Source organism: Humulus lupulus, chromosome 6 (assembly GCF_963169125.1).
Source record: "Humulus lupulus chromosome 6, drHumLupu1.1, whole genome shotgun sequence".
Taxonomy (NCBI): Eukaryota; Viridiplantae; Streptophyta; class Magnoliopsida; order Rosales; family Cannabaceae; genus Humulus; species Humulus lupulus.
Window position 1 is genome coordinate 25,890,712 of NC_084798.1, and position 21,835 is coordinate 25,912,546.

At 33.8% G+C, this 21,835-nt stretch overlaps 1 protein-coding gene across 6 annotated transcripts; it reads right to left on the bottom strand.

The window, feature by feature from the left end:
• Positions 1–1,854: 1,854 nt before the first annotated feature.
• LOC133781941 (transcription initiation factor TFIID subunit 1) lies at positions 1,855–21,625 on the bottom strand. Of its 6 annotated transcripts, none has more exons than XM_062221052.1 (22): positions 21,430–21,625; positions 20,691–20,764; positions 19,527–19,633; positions 18,240–18,302; positions 17,976–18,021; positions 16,563–16,805; positions 15,139–15,254; positions 14,294–14,441; positions 12,963–14,076; positions 11,927–12,129; positions 11,468–11,705; positions 10,728–11,064; positions 9,845–10,057; positions 9,586–9,678; positions 6,822–7,022; positions 6,393–6,599; positions 5,626–6,106; positions 5,008–5,192; positions 4,702–4,824; positions 4,258–4,314; positions 3,020–4,141; positions 1,855–2,439 (listed from the first exon to the last, which is right to left on the bottom strand). In XM_062221052.1, the coding sequence occupies exons 2-22, from the start codon at positions 20,734–20,736 to the stop codon at positions 2,074–2,076; spliced, it is 5,709 nt and encodes a 1,902-aa protein (XP_062077036.1). In that variant the 5' UTR covers positions 20,737–20,764; positions 21,430–21,625; the 3' UTR covers positions 1,855–2,073. The 6 variants fall into 6 exon arrangements, with proteins under 6 accessions (XP_062077036.1, XP_062077035.1, XP_062077034.1 ...); XM_062221051.1 differs by having other exon boundaries at positions 9,848–10,057; positions 14,294–14,444; XM_062221050.1 differs by having other exon boundaries at positions 14,294–14,444.
• Positions 21,626–21,835: the final 210 nt, after the last annotated feature.

Sequence of the window (21,835 nt, forward strand, 5' to 3'; positions counted from 1 at the left end):
TAGAAAGACATCACACCTGTTTTCAGAAAATTTCGAATAACTTACAATACCAAAAACAAGATTCACATAGTCAGTTGTATGCATGTCTGTTTTTCTTATAAGCATGCAAGTGACTGTTTTGAACCCTATTTTTGACACCATAAATCATTTGGAAGTTTCCAAAAATTGGTGGGATATCTGTTATAAATACAATGTATACATCGCTATAGAAAAAAATTGTGTTATAATTTCTTCATGTACCAAAAACAAATACTCCCCTACCAATAGGGGCAAAAGTGACACATTCACTATAGAACTCCTCTATAATCATATGAAAGACATCTAGAGTTATTAGTAGTTAAAATTAAAATCTATTAAAAATAATGAGTTTATATATTATTGGGAGCTTCTTATGTAGGGGCATCATTTTTGCCCTAACCGTAGGAGCGTTTTCTATTTTCGGCACTTGGAGAAATTATAACTCAATTTTTTTTTGCATGATAGCATACATTATAGTTATAACAGACATCCCGCCAATTATCAGAAAGTTCTGAATAATTTACAATGCCAAATTCAAAGTTCAAATAGTCTGTTTTCCACGCATATAAAAAAAAAATTGGCAATCATGCAACTGATTGTTTGAACTCTAATTTTAGCACTGTAAATTATTCAGAAGTTTACAAAAATTGGCAAGACGTCTGCTATAAGTATAATGTGCGTCGACATACAAAAAAAAATTAAGTTATAATCTCTCAAAGTACTGAAAATAAAAAAGTTCACCTAAGAAACTCCCTATATTATATAGATCTTCATATATAAAATTCTATACAATGTATTTTATTTACCGCTCAACTTCATTAATCAATCACTTTTAAAAAAATTATATACATCCCCTAGACAAAACGAAAAAATTATCTCCCTTTAATGGACGCAAAAAGGACCACAAATACCATAATGGAAATCTATTTCGACATTGTAATAAAAATAATATAAAAAGGATAAATTACAATCATCACGGTAATATTAAAAAAATATCATTTTTTACGGTAAACTAAAATAATTACACATTTATGGTAAAATTTATTCTTGCTTACCGTATAACGCATCTGCTCCCCTTAAAATTTATTTGCTGTCAATTCCAATACTCAGACTAATATATTATCTATATGTGAATAGATGTCAATATATATATTTATATAATACATGTAACTAAATAATTTTTGTTTGCTAACCGGCCATTTATAAACTGCTAAATAAATAAATATATATATTTATACATATATAATAATATCTCACTTATCTCACTCTTCTTTTTCCATTGTTTATACTTTTGTTATTTTTTCTTTAATCTTTTTCTCATCACTAATTTTAGTTCATTCATATTTTTTGTATATTAATAATAATAATTATAAATTTATTTATTTTACTTATAAATATTATAAATAAATATAATTATTGATATTAAATAAATATTTATGCTTATACAAATTATTATATATTTAAAAAAATATAATTATCTTTATTAGTAGTTACAATTTAAAAAAAAAATATGATACTTGTTTAATGCAATTTAATATTTTTGTATATATTAGTTACAAAAACAAAATTGTATCTTTTAGTTACAAACTTAGTTTTATATATTTTTGTTACAAATATGTTAACTTAATTCACATTTAAATTAAACTTCTTGCTTTGCTCTGACTCACATCATAGAAGAAAAATGGGATTTTCTTCATTTGCTCGGGTGAAATAAAGAAAATAAAATACATATTTGCTTCAGTTTGAGTAAAATAACATTTTTTTTTACAAAAAATAATTGGAACATTGCTTTTGTCTTCCTAATAGTTCAAAAATACGATTGAAACAAAAAAAAAATTGTAGAATAAAAGACCCGTTTTGAGTCTGCTTTCTCATTAATGCACAACACAGAACATAAGCCACATTAACCCCCCAAAAAATATATGTACAACTATACAAAAGGGTTGATACAAAAATTTACAAGAGGCACTGCCAATTAAATATACAGCTGCAAATTGATTTTTTTATAGACGAAACAACAACAACAATAAAAAGAAAACTATAAGTGATTCAAGACTACAAAAAATCCCTAGATTCAATGCCTGCTTCAGCATCAGTTAAGCTTTCATCATTCTCATTCAAGATGTAGTCACAAAGCTCTAAAAGCTGATCTGCCAATGGAGGTATACCTGGATTACGCCCATCGTTGTATCTATGAGCATTAAAAGCTATCTGCCACACATCATGCCTAAATTGTTCCCTGCTTTTATACTCCAATTTCCTAACCTTCTCCTTAATGGTGGAAAGATCCATCGGCCGCTCTATTATGTCAAGGTAGTCAGGAGCTTCCTTTTTCGATACAGGTTTTAAGAAAAGATACGACACTTCAATTCGATCTTTAAGTGCCTCCACTATCTGCTCCAAGATGTTTGCCAAACCAACCTGTACAGTAAATTGTTAGTTATAACTAATCACAAATTTACCAGACAACCCTGCATTTGTGATGAATGATTATGCTTGGAGGATTGGGAGCTTTTTCTTTTGTCAACATGTCATTTTAAGATAATAAAACCCTATGCAGCGATCAGGTAAATAAAAAAATATCCGAAGAGAACCAGCTGGGGATATTTATTACTAGTACTACCACTACTAAGCTACTGTTACTATTGTTGTTGTTTGCAAGTTAATTTCCATAAAATTATCATCAAAACCAAAAGGAAGCATCACATGCAAAAAATAAATATATAGAAAAGGTACCAAAAACATATATTACCAGTCACAGTCTAACAAACAATCTAATAGAAGGAAAAATAACAATAATGAATATGGACGCATCATGAATTCAACTCTTACTTGTATCCTAAACCAACAGTGACCTTTCCTCCTTACTGGAAAGAAGATATTTGCCAACATGCCAACTAGACATTAAATCTAATACATGCAGTTGCTTGTTATATTTCTAAGAGACGTCACTTTTAAAGAAAAACATGCATTGAGAGAGAAAGCAAGGATGGTAGATTACCTCTCCTCCTCTTCTTCGTTTTGTTGTTGCAGCAGATTCAGCACCATACCTTCCCAACTCAGCTACAGATCTTCGTTTTGTACTCCGGTCCCTCTCTGGCACTCTCTTGTCAAATCTTCTTGCTCTGGAGTCTTCCATATAATCATCTTCTATCTCGGGCATTTTCCTCTTTTTCTTCTTCTTTGCTTTTTGGCGCTCTTCTTCTTCCCTTTCTCTTCTGATGGATACTTCATATCTTCTAATCTCGGCAACTCTTTCTTGTTCTTCCAAGATCTTCATTTCCTCTTCACGAATCCTTCTTGCCCTCTCTTCTCGGAGTATCTCTTCATTTCTACGCTTCTCCTGCTCCTCCCACCGTTTCCTTTTGTCTCTAGCTTTCTTTTTAGCTGCCTCAGCCAAATAAACATTTTTCTGATTTCTTTGCATTTCAAAACTAGACAATTCCACAATTCTTTTAGTCTTCCTATGATCCATACTACTGCCTCCATCCTGAGCAACCTGATCCACATCAATAATTTCTTTTGGCCGTTTAATTATGATTTTCTTGTGAGATTGTTCTCTTTCTATCTCTGTTCGTGGCCGTTTTGATATTTTGTGAGATGCAAACCTGTCCCTCTCTGTGTTAGATGGTGGCCTAATAACAATAGTTGGTTTCTGTGATTCAACTTGGCCTCTGTCCATGTCAGTTGGTGGCCGAATCACAATGGGGGGCTTATGAGATTCAACTTGCACATCTTCAGGTTTCGCTTTATTAGAAATTATTATTTTGTTAACTTTAACCGCAGACCTCCCAGTTTCAGTATCAGATGTCACCGGTTGTTCACTGCTCTGAGTCATTCCAACAGAAAATTTATCAGGGGCCTTGTCTGTTGAGCTACATTTAAACTTCACTGGAAGTACTTTTGTGCCTGGACTTAAGTTCTCTCCCTCGGAAGCCTCCACCAGCGCTATTTTGGTTGCACTTTTAGGTATGAGCTTCTTTGTTGTAGTTTTTGTCTGGGACGGAGCAGATTGATTCAAAGAAGTGGATTTTCCAAGTGCTTTCTCTGGTTCTAAAGTGTCAACATTTGTGTCAATCTCTCCATATTTTGGGCAGTTCTTGTTCGTCCTCATGTGTCCAAGCTAGTCCATTGAAAGAATAACCGTCACAACCAATAATATTATGTACCAGAACACAACAAAATAATAGCTTAGCTGTTTCAGTTCCAAGGACTAAAAGAAATAAAAAGAATACACACCTGCCCACATGCTCCACAGACGAAACTTTCTCTTGCATTCTTTTTTTCCTTAAACATCTGGTTAAGAGATAAGTCAATTAAAAAAAACATTGCAGAATGGAAACAGAAACCGATCTTTAAATATCTATCTATATATCAACCACCTAATGCAGGCTGTTCCTTACTATAAACTGAAGGGAAAGGAATTGGCAATGTATGCCTTAAGACACTACACAAACCAAAACATAATCCAATCCCTCCAAATCTACAAGTATCAAAATACCGAGTAGAATACCACCTAATGTCAGAAACAGAACATTTTAAAAAAATATTTTTTACGGGTCCAAGTGAAGAGAAAAATTGTTTTAATATTTAATATAATAATAAGCATTTGTGTTTAATTTAAATTTGATTTGTAAAAAAGGTAGTCCAAAAAAGGAATTTAAGAAGAATGAGCTCAGTTACCTTGACATTAGTATCTCCTGCTATTTTGATTTTTTTATTGGTTAAATTAATATTTACAGTATCATCATTCTTCTTCTTTGTTTTTATTTTTCCAATTTTGTTCCTTTTTAGAAGATTCTCCACCTGCAACCACAACATGAAGAACTACCTTCAGTTCTACCTTTCTATAATAGTGGAAGAATTATGTACATGATAAGTCTTGAATTTCATTTGAAACCACAGGAAAAGAAGTGGAATTAAGAGAAAAGAAAATAAAAGTTTATGCACATAAAAAGAAAAAGAAAAATTGAAGTGACTCATTTCTACCACTTTAGTCTCTATAATAGCATTTTCTTTTGAAGAATATGGTCCATCATGATGGTTTGTGCTAGAAATTAGCTTGACTCGATCTGCATTCTCAACACCATAATTTGTTCGGGGGCCTGGTGTCAATCCAGCTTCCTCTCCCATAAATCTCGCCTTCTTCTTCTTCTTCCTCTCAGCTTCATCATCTGCAGCAAAGTTACCATGATCAATTGTAGAAGGCTTCTTAATAAAAGGAAAAAGAAAGGAATCTACCAGGTTGCTAGAATATCATAGGATCCAGTAAGTCTCTACATCTAGCTATTTGGCTATTTGCAGACTGAGCAAATCCTTCAATCAGGCAAGACATAAATCCAATAACTGCAAATTTAATAAAGTTGGTACTTTTTTTTTCCTTACCAATTTGAATTCAAACAAAAGTAAGATCCACATTATTACTATGCTAGTGAATTCAACAGCTTCGCTAAAGCCAAAAATTATAATAGAATCCAACAAGACTCACAGTAGTTAAATGAGAAAGGGTTGAATCCAAAAAGAATTCCTACAATGTCTAATAAGATCCACAATGTTGGAAAAAAAGGGGAGGTGGGGAATATTTTTTTGTTAACAAATACTACTTACCATCCATAAGCAATCTGCATAATTCAGCTGCTTCAGCTGTTTCATCTTCAATTTCTTCTTCTGCCTGAGCTAATGAAGGACGTCCTCTCATTTTCAGGCCTTTAACACCATCTGATTTATCATGCTTGGACTCCACTACCCCTTCTTCACACTCTTCCGCATCAAGCAGATTCTCTAAATCCCCAGCAAATGAATCCAGATCACTATTATTATCTTCGGAGTCACTTTCATTTTCATCACCATCAAAGGCTGAAAGACTCTGAACTTGCCGATCCCAAATTTCCTGACACTTCTCTCTGGTCTGTTGCTGCAGCTGAAGAAATGACATTCGCTGCCCACGTGCATATTTACTAATTGTAGTGGGATCAACTTTTACCCCTAATGCAGCTTGTTCACTTGACAGCTTGCGTATCATGGCAATCCTATGCCACCTTGTTTGCTTCGCAATCACTTCATCAGGCACATCAAATTTGAGAAGAACCTGTAAATAGAAACATAGTGAAGAGAACACAGCATAAGTGAAATAAAATTCATTCGTTAGTCAGTGGTGTTGTTTCAGTGGACAATTTTTCCTGTTTGCTTGGTATTGACTAGAGAATATATATACATTTATATATATACATATATCTGTGTGTATAATAGGTATATGGATATTGAGGTTGTGCATGAGTACACTGCTTCACAAGTTCTTCTAAGATATGGAGCCCAAATAATCTAATTCACAGGCTAGCCAAACAAAACTAGCATGCCATTAAAACTTAACGAACCTCGCGTGCAGCCTCCATGCTCAATCTACGTAGATCAGCATCTGTTCCAGTAACAGTGGTACCTCCTCGACCAGCAGCAGATTTTTTCTTCACCACGGCACTTGACACTGATGTTTTTGGAGCAGCACGAACATAGCTAAAACCTAGACCACGGCCAGATGGATCACCAACACCAGTAATTTCCATTCGCTCAATATTTTCTTTTCCCTGCCAAGAAAACAAATATGATGAAAAAGAAGAAACATATACGAGCAAAAATGAACTCCAATGATTTACAGAAATATTGCCTCTCCAGTCATTGTGATTAAAAAAAATGGTGAAACTTGGATATGAGAGAAATAAGAAAAATAAATAAAATTCATATTGGCCAATAAAATAGAGGATTATAAATTGGAGAAACCAATCCATAAAATCAACCAGATACTTTACCTGTGTAGAGGCAACAAAATTGCTACTTAAGTTCCAAGGAGTAATTTGCAATTCCCTTTCAATGTGTGATGCCGCAGCCAGAGCTATGGCTTCATCAGGCAGACGACTCATTGCAGATGATATAGCATTTGGATGGGTTTCAGTAATCCCTAAATGTTTAAGCCGATATAGACCAGCTTGCATGCTTTCGTAGGCACAGACCTACACCTCCAAGGGGAAAAAGATTAACACAAGGAGAAGAATTTTATAAGCATTACGCAATAGCAGCTATATCTCTTTAATCAAAGTTATCAATCTATGAATCAAACGTCAGACTTCAGAATATTAACCCATGAGAAATTCATCTATCACACTTGACAAAAAATAGAGGAAGAGCACATCCCGATATCTTCTCTTGACATCGTCAAGGAAAAAAGATTCATTGATTCATTCTTTTAAGCACCAAATCTGTCACCGGGTCAATTTAAATATATTACACATGGTGTTGGACATATTAATGTCTCTTCAACGAAAACACAAAATGAAATAAAAATTTTAGTAATGTCATTCCTTTTGGCCATTCCTTCACTTCATATAAATTTAAACCAAATTAGCTTCTCACTCTCAACCAGAATCCAAGTCATCATTTCCCAAGTTTCAGACACTTCCTAACTTCAAAGGTCAACCCAGTTTTGGGGATTTGGTATAGAATTTAAAGAGGTGGACAGGGAATCTATTAAAAAATCAATACAGTATACACACAGTGCGGTAAAATTTAATTCTTTTAGCTAGTTTGAAACAAATCTCTTACCCACTGCAAAAGATTAAGCAACTCATGAATTCTAAATCCTGCTAAGGAACAACAAACATGTAACTTTTAAACCAAACGTAGGAGACTCCATTAGATTTTGGGGAATATAAATGGGAGAAATGACAATAGCCCATAGGTTTCCATTACTTTATAGAGTTGTTCATTCATAAAAGAATTCTATTAAAGACTCGGAAAAAATGCAAGAGTGGAAAGATGCACATTTTCCCCATGGAGACGGGGCCGCGAAGGGACCAGCCCCTAATGGGGCGGGGAATCCCCGTCTAAATGGGTAACGGGGTGGAGATCATTTTCAATCCCCGAATATTAAATTGGGAAGGAGGAGATAGCACTCCTCGCCCCGACAGGACCCTGTTTAAATTTTTATATGTTTTTTTAATATTTTATATCTTTTTTTTTATGTGTTATTGTAGTATAGCATTAACTTTTTTAATATTTTAAATTTTATTTAGGATAATGTTTAATATTTTAAATAATAAATAGTGCAATATTTTAATTTACATATAATTTATAATTTTTATTTTAAAATTTAATTTAAAAGTTATATTTTTAAATAAATGGGTTCCCTGTGGAGATTCACCACCGTGCCCCCGACGGGGAATAAACGGAGATGGGGCGGGGGCGGGGATTAAAAAGATAAATGGGGAGGGGAACGGGGGGTGCACTCCCCACCAATTTCTCGTCCCGTATGCATCACTTCTCACGGCCTTTTTTTTTGGTAACAAAACTACTTGAGTAATATTATAAATATCTGAAAGAGTACAAGAATAGGTAGAAAAAACTACCAAAGGCCCCCCTAGGAGAACATCAAAGACAAAACAGATTACAGGCGAAAGAACAATCTCAAAATTGAAGAATAACTCTACCAAAGGAACCCAAACATACAGAAAACAAGAAAAGAACACAAAAATTTACATCCAAATTACAAAACAAAATTCCACTCTCATGGGTACTTCAGTTCTTTAGGAACTTAAATAAGAGGGAGCTTTTACAAGTTTCAGGGTTGATTTGGTGATAGATTCCCATACAACTGTAGCTAGTAGAAGAATCTTAAGCTAGATGGTTCAGAAGTATTTTCTTGCAGAACCATTGAACCATTTTCAAGAAGCTAATCGCAGCAGGGGATGATTTAATCCACTTCAATCGTTATCCATTCATATGGAAATCTTTTGCTCCAGCAGAGGTGAAGGCGTTTGGGTGACTAGTAGCTTTAAACAAGTTAAATACTTATGAGAACTAATAGAGACGCAAGCCATTGCAACAGGTTTTCCCGAATTGGTGTGTAGAATAAAAGGAACTCTGTCTGGTGACCAACTATCTCATTTACTGGGGATGTTTGGATTAAGATTCTACAACCTATTGGAGTTTTGGGTGTGGCCAGCGTCTTGTCAAGACATAATGCAGAAAATGGAGGGTTTAGTTTCCATGGGGATGTTTCGGGACAAAGAAAGATGACATTGCGAAATGTAGCTGTCCTTCCTAATATTGTTGGGTTGTATGGCAAGAAAGAAATAATAGAAATATTCAACAATGTTGAAGAGGATGTGGGAGCTATTTGGGATGGAATTAAACATTGGGTGGCTATATAACAAACTACGGTACAACATACACACCTGTTGGGGGACAATTTAAAGGTATGGGAGTACCAGAAACTTACCTACCCATGAATAACAAGCAAAAGAGAAAATAATTCCTAGATTAAATGAGGATAATTTTGACTATATTGAAATTTTATTAAAAGAGTAAGCCAGTATAAGCTAAAATATGAAGTTGCATTGCACCATTTTAAATTTTAGTTATAGTTATGGACTCAAATCTTTAAATAATTATTATTTGCATGTTTACTAAACACCACTTGTAAAACTAATTAAATAAGTATGTTTAGCTATTTAAAAAGCTATATCAGCCTAGGCTTATATAAGATTTAGATAAGTAAAAAAGTGAAGGTAGACTCACCTCCTCAGGCTTCACCATATTTCTCAGTTCATCCTCTGAGAAAATGCGGAAGTGGCGTTTCTTAACCCAAATCTGTTGTCCATTTGACCCTTTCTGGAATGTGACAATAACATATGAGTGGATTGAAATAAATAAGAATATTGAAACTATAAAAAGGAAAATAGCATATAGCATGAAACAATTTAGTAAAAGCCATGGACTCAATAAGAATATGCACAAAATCTATCACATTAGTAAACGTAAATCAGTTTTATACGACTACCTGCACATTTGCATATTCCTTGAGCTTCTTCTTAATAAAAACTTCGGAAAGATAAGGAAACTGTGATTGCAATTCATCAGCACGGATGTAAGGAAGCATATGGCGTTTTTCAGCTGCTCGGAATTCACGACACATGTGGACCAAGAGCCTATTAATCATATAATTTTGAAGGTTCTTAGTTCCAGGAGACATCACTTCCATGAGAGGCTCCTACAAAGAGTAATCCAATTAAAATGTTAGTTTCAGCAGAAAATCTATGGGTTTCCCAATGTAAATTGATTTCCCAAAAAAATACCACCGGACAAAGTATACAATTCAAACGCTGTTAATATAACGATAAATTGTTAGTTTCAACATTAAAGATACATAGTGTACATAAATACACATGCATTTCCCTAAGTAAATCTGGAAATGAAAAACAAAAAATGTACAAACAACGTTTCATTACACATTATGAATATCATGTAGAAAGCAACATGAAAATATTTTGCAAGGAAATGAAAGGAAGATAGAAAAGTTGTTAACTTTCAAATATATATATATATATAAAATAGTCACCAAATTTCATAATTATATATATATAATATATAATTACGAACAGACTGCACGGTACTTTTATTTAAAATAACAAGGACTAAATAGTTGCTGAACGATCAATCTTTTCAAAAAACAAAAAAAAAAAGGTTTGAACTATATTGATGAGAAAATGCACAGGGAGGGTAAAAAATTCCCATCAGTGACAACTAAAGCCAGAAACATTACAAATTACAACAGAGAATTCCAATCTCTGACTAAGTCAGAGCACAAAAAACCCTTGAGACCTTTTATATCATATATCCAAATTGCCGAGCAATCTGTCCGTAACTCTTGTGTAACATACCTGTTGTCCAACGGCATTAACCCTGTCAATGCGTCTTAAAGAAAGCTTTCCCTTTGCAGAACGAACTAACAAATAATCAGTTGCAGGAACCTTATGGGAAAATAAGGGTGCTCTATACATATTGGTTTCTAGAGATGACTGATTGCAACCAGATTTTATATCTCCTAGGAAAGGTGATTTATCAGCAGGATTTAAGGAGACAACATGTCCAAAGCTGCTGTTGGCACTGCGCAGCGAAGTGGCTGTTTGATCATCTGGAGCTGATTTCTGATAATAAGTGCAGAGTCTTGCACCCATTCCAATGTTACTCAAAAGTAAAGGTCTTTCCTCACAATACCTACAAAGACAATGAGGAGATCAAGGTTTTATTTCTTGATAGAATTAAACAAGGAGAATGAGTTTTACTAGCTGATCTCCAAATCCTTACACTGAAAGTTGATCAAGCACACATTGATAAGGACCAAGCAAAAACATTGTGTAAAGATGTATAAGCAAGATGTTGTCATTTGTCAAAAGTACAGAGTTTTAAACCAAACTTCTTAGAAAGTATATCTAACGTATAATAAGGAACACAAAAAAGTTTACAGTATATCTAATGTAGAAGCAAGATGTTATCAAAAGTAAAAGATAAAAATAATTATTGTTATCGAAGAGAATTTTTTTATTATAAAAAAAAAAAACCTAGTAACATTATTATCATCATGCATATGTACATAAAGAATCTCTTCCATGCCACTTACTCCATTAGAAAAACATGGCCATCTTTCACAGAAAGATCAGATTTCTTCTTAAATGCTCCAGGGGGGCGAAAAGACTTATTTTCACCAGGCAGCTTCTGCGCTCTTGGCAACAAATGAATTTTTGTACGAACAAGATGAAGCAAAGAGTTTGGTTGAACATTTTGGGCAGAAAGAGATTTATCATCTTCAAGCTCTTTCCTTCGACAAAACAGCTTCACTGTCTCAATTGACTTGAAATCTACAGTCAAAGTTCCTGGTTAGTTTCCACTATTTAGATAATAACAATAATATAATCATTCGAGAGATCATATCATAATTGCAATCATAAACTGTTTATGGCATCATAGTGTACATTAATGCTCTTTATTATAATAAGTTTCATAGTGTACATATAAGTCAGTAATAGGTCATTAAGAAATTGTATCATTATCGAGGATTAACTCATTCAAAGAAGACAACCTAGCTTTTTTGAAGCCTTGGCCTTAACAGAGGAGATGGTTTCCTCAGCATCCACATGAAGTTTACTTCCTTTCCCACCCAAGCTCTTTACAATAAGTTTCATCGGTCCTTGAGTAGGCAGCTTCCCTTGTTCTTTTACAGCCACCTCATTGTCATGGGGATACCACAAAGCTTTAGGTCGATGAAAATTAGCTATGTCCTTACTGCAAAACGCAGGTAAAAATACAAATATCACATTACATATTTAATGAATATTTTTCACAGCATAAACTTGGATATATAGCAGCATAGTCAATCATGCTTGACAAATATTGCACCTAACCAAGCAGTACAGCACCATTCCAAATCAATAATGCAAAGAACTCGCAAGCAATAGATCATTACTCAAAGAAATTTCAATATAACTGAGAGTATTTTCCATTAAGTTACTTGGTAAGTTATCGATAACAGCATTTCTTGAAGACAGAAAGCATGTAAAATGCAAAATATGTGTTTGCGTGTGTGTATACAAATTAAAATTATAATCAAAGCAAATATGAATCTTGACCAAGGATAGAAGTGAATACATCCACAAGGAATATGTATGAGGTGAAACTTTAAAAAAGAACAAACATTTTAAAGACTTTCCTCTTAATTTGATAGTGATTAGTAGGAAGGCTTTGTAATCCAGTTAGTTTTCTAATTAATAATTCCTTGTTTGCTTTTGTTTCTTTTGTAGAAAGGGTACCTAATCATATTATCTCTGTAATCTTTTCTGATTTTAATGGAGTTTTGGTTTCTTAATATACAACTCTATTTGCCAAATCAACTTACATGTGGCACATTAAAAGAGCTAAGGCTAAGCTTGGTAGCACTAATTTTTTTTTGAAAAAAAAATTACATAGTTTACTTTTTACTTTTAGAGAAGTGAAAATATTTTTGAGAAACATGTTCGGTATTAGTAATTTTTGTTTTCTCTTAATAAAATAATTAACTTTAGGAAATAAGTCACCATAACTGAACAGAATGGCATGTATTACAAATATTTGATTCTTACTTGCTCAACTTCAGCTTCATAGTCTGTAGTGTAACTGCAGGTTGTGAGTGATAAAGTTTGATGCCCTGAGCTGTGCGCTTTTTTGAGTTTGATTTCATTTGCTGAGATGTTTTTCTGTTTGAATAGTGTTTGTCATTAGCAACAGTTCGCCAACCAGATTGTCCTCCATGACCGGGCAACTCAAGAGAATCACCATAGCTCGACTTTACAGAGCGAGTAATAATCATAGCCCCTGCATGAAGCCTCAGATTTTTGCCATCCTTGCTATCCAAAATTTCAAAAAGCATCTGCTCATCCTGAAGATCAAAAATAAGCTTCGGCTTTCTAACAGGTTTTCCTTGCTCCCATATTATACTGTCCAACCAAGATCCTTCTAGCATGTCTTTGTTTTGTGATATAAGTTTGCTAAATTTTTTTGCAGCATCATTTCGATGAGGCTGCTTCTCAACAATTTTCTCCATTCCCTCATCATCCTGATTAGAGTCATCCATTTCAGATCGAGATGCCAGCCTCAATAGTTGTGGATGATATCTACCTTTTGAGAATGGAAGGCTTGAAGATCCTGATGTTCCTGTGCCAAACTGCTCCAATATAATTGGGGAACTATGTACTAAATTCTTGTGAGTTTTCTCCTCAGCTACTACTTCTGGATTTAGTTTAAGATTTTGCAGCCTAGCCTCAGATTCTGTTTCACTATCAGTTACTGTAGCCTCAAAATGGGGTCGAGTGCTCTCAACAGAATTGTCACTAACTACAGGAGAATTATCCCAGACAATCCCAACTTCCCAGTCCAGTTGATCAAGAGGATAAAATGTTGGACTTGATGGTAAATGCCTACCAACAGAAGGACCTGCGACTATCTCTTCTTTCATTGGCTCTGCAGTGAGACAGGAGTCCTTTCTTGACCCATCATCCTGTGAACCCACCAAGGCAACCCCTTGTAAAGAACCAGAATTTTGGGATTCTGACTCAATGTCATTATAGATAGAGTCATCATGGCCATGCTTATAAAATTCCTCCTGATTTAGAGACATAAAACTCTGACCAGAACCTTTCAAAAATTCTTCTTCATCCTCTTCAACAATATTAGAAACATCAATGGACTTATACCTATCTGAAAAGACGAATGAGAATCAACAAACTACCCAGGAAAAAAAAAGGGTAAACCATACAAACAAGAAGATGACCACAATAATATTAATATTAATATATATATATATTGTGAGAACACCCAAGGACCCAAACATAGCTTCTAGAATAGCAACACAATAATAAATAAAAGATAAGAGGCTGAGATATTTCTTGGGGAAAATCCTTAATATGCCACATACCTTTAGGAACAAAATACTTATGATCTCTCTTGTCCCTTTTCTTAACGGGCTCGTGAATTCCAAAGATCTCAGAGAACTGTAAAATAACTTTTCCATCTTCTATACATAAAACTGGCAATGGTGTGGGGCCTTTATCTGATAGCACCTCCTGCTTGCTCATGCATCATTACACAAAACAATCATTAATGAAGAGCCTAATAGAACAAACTGATATAACTATCTACATGACATAATATCAAAGAGATGGTTGGTTCTTAAACAGAGCACAAATGAATGTACTGTCACCTTTAATAGTTTAGAGATCACCAATTGAAAAGTAGTCATTTCAACTCTTATTTATTGTGTCTAAGATCCAAAGATCTGAAACTACAGTAACAAAAACACACTAAAAATGCCTAGGAATCTTCAACACATCAAACTTTTCTTAAAAGACACACTCATCTTTTATTTCCTAATAAGAAGTTAAATTTAGTAATGTATTTCAACTTAGATAACTTGCAGGGTAAAATACATCACACCAACAGAACTATTCTTATTTCACGGTAATTATATATAAAAGCCAGAGCATGATGTCTATGGGGCTAAATAATCATAAACTTAAGAGTAAAGAATTCGAGAATTGTCCTTCTCGTTGCTGCTATGTGACCGACAGCTGTGGCTTAGAATCGACCTAGGCTGATTAGTGTCTATGTTAGTTTGTACTATATGATGCTATAGTTTGTAGTTTATACTCGTTTTTTGGATGTAACTAAGATGATTTATATCATCTTTTTTCAATACATCTCTGTTTATTATAAATATACATTTATATAATAATCGTCATATAATTAAGACAACATAGCAACCTGAGATTCTTCTATATCAGAGGCCAACGTTTCTGTATCATGAGAGTCAGTCTGATGATCATCCTCAAAAGACTTCTCTTTGATAGAATCCACCTCAGGAGATTTAACCCCTTCACCTGACAGTGGCATGCTGAGATAAGTCCAACGTCAAAAGACAAAGCTATAGGGAGGAAAAAAAGGAAATATCAACATAAAATTCTTTTACCAGTTTAAAACTACCATATAGACCAGATTGATGGGGTTCCTAAGTGAGGTACACTAATGTTTTTTGTTTTGATATGAACACAACAGCTATATAGCGACAGTGAACCATCCCCATCATATGCTACAATGGTACTCAGTTTGATGGATTAAACTTTTGGTTCTATTGCCCCAATACCATATCCAGTACATATCATTAGAAGCATAATACTACATTTTTATTCTTCATAAGAATCCATATTCTAATATATAGCATCTGGTACTCCCATGCATACATCTTAAAATTAATAGCTTCTATGTGGTTGTCTAGACTGTAATACGGATGATTTCCCATCATCTCTTTGTAATACAATCTGGTTTCTTATAATAAAATATAAATCTTAATAAATACCTAATAGCATACACTCAACATCATAGCAGCCATATAACAGAAAAAAGAATAGTACCATAAATCAACAAAAACGATTAAATTTAATTCAGCGATAAATTCTAGATCAGTTCTCAACAGAAACACCTAAACTTGCAAGAATTAGCTGACCAATTAGCAGTAGACATCAAAACTGCCAAAGCCCTCAAGCTTGAACTGCTGGTACATATTCTTCTCTATTTTTCGTAAAAGCAATGTATGATCTCCCTCATTCTACAACTATTTCGTTGATCAATAAATGTTGTGTTTGTGTCCTAGGTAGGCATGTTCATTCCTCAAATACATATTGCTGGATACATGCATATCTAGACTTTGTGTTGAAAACATATACCCACAAAAACAAATACTTTACATTTATAGCACATTCCTAAAGGTGTTTGATATAACATTTATTACTGTTTCTCTTTATCTTTCGGGAAGTTGAAAACAATATCTTCTATCCATAGCAATGGTGTTTTGTTTTTCTTATTTTTGGAAGGCTCCCAAACATAGTTTTTGCCTTTCTTATAAGCTGCAATTTATAGTATCCAGGCATGTTTCTATTTTTTTAAACCAAAATCATGTCTGTTCCAGACTTTCAGGGTGCAACAAATAATTATGTTACCAAGCAAGCAGGCCTAAAAAGTGCAGTCATTTGAAAACAGTTTAAGCTGGAATGTGTATGAAAACAAACATTCAAAAACAAAACAAAATTATACATGCATGATAGCAACCAAATAAAGAAATGATACGCTTCTATAAAAAATTGAACAGTTAACAGAAAAGTTGCCAAAATAAAAGACTTAACCAAGCCTACCCAAAAGAGTGTTCTGAACCTTCGAATCATTATCAACCACCTCTTGTTCCTCTTCAATTTCTTCATCATAATTTTCATCGTCAAATACAGACACAGTAGGCTTCAAGGTAGCCAATGAATTAGAAATGTATGCCTTTTTGGGCAAAAGATAGTCCTCCTCAGTGGCCGCTTGAACCTCTGGTCCTTCATATTGCTCATCAAAGTCTTCATAATCAACAGCATCTTCAGCCTTCTCATCATAATCTATGTGTGAGTCAAATACAATGAACATAATCAGAAAGTTTGACAAAATGAAATGAGCTAAACCATAGAATTTAGAAGAAAATACATTATTTATACATTATTTTATTTTGTTTAATAAGAACTAGAACCTACTATTGTCAAAGACAAAATATAAAGGAGATGAAAAGTCCACTGAAATCCAAATAACAAAAAAATGCTCAATCTCTTGGAAAACCAAAAATACAATTCCTGAATTCTTTTAAACAAATCACTGAGACGCCTACTTTAGCCCAAATAATATCAATCTCTTTTTCAATATTAAAAAATTTATCTTGTCCCTTTCTAAGCACATCAACCAACAAATAGCCATCACAGCAGAATCCCACAACTACTTTCTATTTTCGTTACCCACTCTTAAAAATTGAAACTTAACAAATTTACAGAGTACTGTAAAGTAATCCAAAAAGCCTCCAACTATAAATAGTTTTACATTTATCCACAATCTTTCATAAAATGGCAATGAATTAATAAATGATTGACTGTCTCATTGCTGGTTTTGTGCAAAACACCAGCTCTGAGACAGAGCAGAATGATCCTTTCCAATAGACATAGTAAGTTCCATTCATGTAGAAAGTAACCAGCTAAAATCTTAGAATTTAAAGTTGTCCTTTAAAAGTACTTCCTCAATTTCACAATCGTCCCAAAACCCAAGTCTTTCTTCTATTCCTACCTTAACCCTCACCTGAATATGCAAATATTGTACAGTGAAGAATTGTGTTGCTTCTAGGTTCTCCTAGCAATAGTTTTCTATGACAGCTATTGTGATGTAATACTAGTGATCTAACACAAGCTCTACAAAATAGTATAGCTGAAATATAAAGCTATAATGCTCTTATCCATTTATTCTAACTAGCACACTGATTTAATTAGTAACTCAGAAATAGAAAATCCAGTGCATGTAAGGATAGTCATACAAAATACTGGAACTCTAGACAGCAAAACTTCTTAATTTACAAAGGTAGATATGACTTTCACCTTCAAATACATGTTTTGAATGTTGAAGTTGCATATTATAATCTTCCTAATCCTAGCATAGAAATTATCATCAACGAATCACTGTTTCATCAACTAATGCCTACCATGAAATCTTCAAAGAAGTAAAGCAATGAAATCATTTTATAGCAGACAAACCTTGTTCAACATTGTCTGTTGCTGTTTGTGGTGATTTGACGGACAACTGCAATCGCATAAAATTAACAATATCAGAGGGGGAGATCAAGATAAAAAGTACATACACTACAATTCCCTTAAATACATGACACTAAGTTCTTTTTTTTTTGAAAAAAATACATAACAATAAGTTAAGAACAATATCCAAATGTTATTGAAACAATGATTATTCAACTCAAATAAAGCTAGTACTAAGGAAAACATAGGATTGATTGAGTTCCATACGTCTATATCTGTTAAGGATGACCCCAGCTTGTCAGCCAGAGCAGAAAGATGCTCTTTTGCGTCCTGAAAAATGTAGTCACAATTCAGCATCAAGGTTAGAGATAAGAGAACTATAAAAAAGCAACATGAACAAGATCTAAAAATTAAAATGATCTTCAGCACATTCAAAGGTAGGCCAAGGGTAGCATGAAAGGTAAAATGTTGTGAAGATGTGTTTTTTTTTATAAGAAACAAAGATGAATTGAAAAATATATATATATTTATATAATATTAATCATCTTAGCTACATCCTAAGAGCCACATTAAACTACTGCAAACTATAGCAACCCAAAGTGTAAGAGTAGTAGAGAATATTCTCAAATTGTTCACTAGTTACTTGAAAAATGTACATTAAACAAATGGCCTCAAGGTACTCCTAACTTCACCTAAAATTTGCCTTGTTGGTGACCTTTTTCTTTTCAAGAATGCCTAAAGAGAAGCCCAAGATACTTTTTCTTATATAGGAAACAAAATTCCACATGACCAAAAAAGGAAAAGAAATCAGTGAGGGAAAACAAATAGTTGAACAATCCATTCATTCAACTAAAAACAATCAAAATCAGGAAAGATGTAGAACATAGTAACCACTGCTATTGGCTAGAAAGAAGCTTAAAACCCGGGTGTTTCTCATTATGATGATTACAAATCCTTCTTTTCAATACAAGGTAACACCTCTCTGTTATAAGTAGCAAAAATGACATGTTTTACAATTCCACATTACTGCTGTCATCTTCCCTTTGCCAAAGCCCTTATAGGTTTCTCCTACATTAAATTTTTATAAAAACGGTAATGAAGAATATGTTTTACAAAAGTTTATACTACAGATATCAAGCTGTGCTAAAATGGAATTCTTTTCCCAAACAAAATCTCCATTATCATTACCCCCCTTAAGGTCACATTAACTTTAAATTCCTCACTCAGGTCCCCCTTTATTTCTAGATATCTTGTCCAATGCCACAATGCTCTTGACACTAAAATTAAAGATTCAAGAATCTCTCCACAGAATCCAAAATAGATAGACAGAACTGAAACTCCATAAAAGTTGGACTCTGAATTTGGGGCCAAATACTAGCACATGCACATAAATAAGAAAATATACACAAGAGATCACATCATAAGCTTCAATCCATTGTCATGCTCATTGACATTTGTTACGAAAAGAAAAAAAAAACATTGTTAAACAGGAGGAACCAGTATCAAGAAAAAAGATACAGGCAACACCAACGGTGAGGTGAGAATAGAAATCACCTCATCAAGGTAATCAACATCGAGGTCGCCAGAGTTATCAACATTTCCAAACATAAATCCCAAAAGCCGATTACTACCACCAGCCTCTTCGTAATCATCCTCATCATCTGCCAAATTACAATAGAAAAAATAACATTTATACATATATATTGAAACTACTTATCTTACATGTTGAATTGAATATTATGGTACAAATGTTAAATAGGAATTTAAAGTCATAGACATACTAGACCTATATAGGCCTAAAAGTTCATACACTCGAAAGACTGAAATCCAATGCAAAAGCTCTTCAATGTAAGACACACGACTATAAATGACCATACCAAACCTCTTCAATATAAACCGGAGGACTATAAATGACTCTGATGTAAACACCCAAATAAGTAGAATAGCAAAATAGAAAGAAAATAAGAATTCACATGGTTCCCAAAAAAAATGACAGAAACAAAAAAGCTCCATTTCAGGGTTAAGCAAGACAGTTGAGGGTAGCTATTGGTCTAAATAACATAAACATACTCATGATACAGTTGAGGGTGGCTATTGGTCTAAATAACATAAACATGTACCCAAAAGCAGTAGCTCAAACAGTAAGGCATGTAGTTTGCTCCTGCAAGGTTTAAGGTTTGAGTCCCTCATAGGTACCTAAGGTCCTACATAGCAATTGCTATAATTTTATAGTCCTCAAATTTGTAAGGTTAGGTAATGAGCCTAGTTTAGAAAGAAAAAAAAATACCATAAACATGTTTAGTAAATGCTGAAGAAAGTACCAACCATCACTAATGAATCGTCCTTATTCTTCTTTATTAACCAAAAAAAGGCTTGAAAGAATCAATTGCTGGTCACTATGGCTTGATAGAGAAATTATGACAGAATGGAAAATTGGTCGAGCATTTGGGATACAGTTAAAATATAGGGAAGAATATGTGATTTTCATCTTATAAAAGAAAATAATGGTTTGAAGTTGTCATACATGTATCTTATAGAAAAGACACCAAAAATTAAAAGAAAGTCGATAGACATTATGGAAACCCCACAATGAAATCTTACTGGTTTTCCAGTTGCCTAAGCAGCTCCAATTATTTGTTTTCACAAGAAACAAGAATAGCAAAACTACATTGAACCACACAATGAAATTACAATTTAGTCCCTTAGCATCAAACTAACCTTCATCTCTTCCATCTTGAGAACCGCTATCAGAACCATAACCCATGTTGTGAAGACCCGCTTTCTGTGACAACCTAAACAAGAACACAAGGCATAAGTAAAGACCCTTCTCTTGCCAAAGAATACGAGAACAATGTGTAAAACAAGAAGACACTTGAAGATATGCATATAAACCTAAAATCACAAGAAAGCAAAGAATACAAACCTACTCACCCACACCCTGGTAACAGCTTCTTCTTCTTTTTTTCATTCCAGAATAGAATTTAAATACAATTCACATCAAATGCACACTCTATGCTCATATGAAACAGCACAGTTTTAATGTAAAACAGCCAATTTATGCTAATAAACTCCAAAAACAATCCAAACCCAGGTAGCAAAAGTCTCAAAGAAACCTATCTAATTCGAAATTCAACACAGAAAGCAGCGGCAGTGCTATGAAAGGTCCAGTAGGGGCATCTAAATTCTTTCAATATACATGTAAGGATGAGTATGTAAAGTTATATATATTCCTAAAACAAGAAGAGCAAAAGAATTCATAATTGGAAGCAAACATATAACTTTCAACGGGCAAAGAATTGCGAGTTAATATCAAGCTCGAGAGCAAATAGATACATAAAGATTGACTTGATTGATCCAATAGAGAATGCTGACCAGGATTTCATTTTCGCTTACAATCAGAACTCGGTACTAATTTTGTAATTAAAACGTATACATAAATGAGAAATAAGTAAGAAACCTGATAGCAATGAGGTGTAGAGACGGCGAAATAGGTTGGCCGGAGAACCTAACTGGAGCGGCAGCAGAAGAGAATTTAGGGTTTTTGCGTGAATTTGAGAAAGAAAGAAAGAAAGAACAGCTTTGCCGGAGAAAGTCAGTGAGTTGGGATGGAATCGGAGAGTAAGAGGAAACGAAGAAGACGATATATAAAGATTTTAAGTTTTGTTTTCCCGTAGGAGAGGAACGAGCGATTAATAAAGGGTTAAATAGCAATTCGGTCCCTAATTTATCCCAATGTATCACTTATCACACCTAATTTATCACAAATTTATCAATTAAGTCCCTAATTGAAATTTTAGATCACATACATCCCCACATATTAAAAAGAAAAATTAGCTCTAAATATGCAAATAATTTTTTCCCCC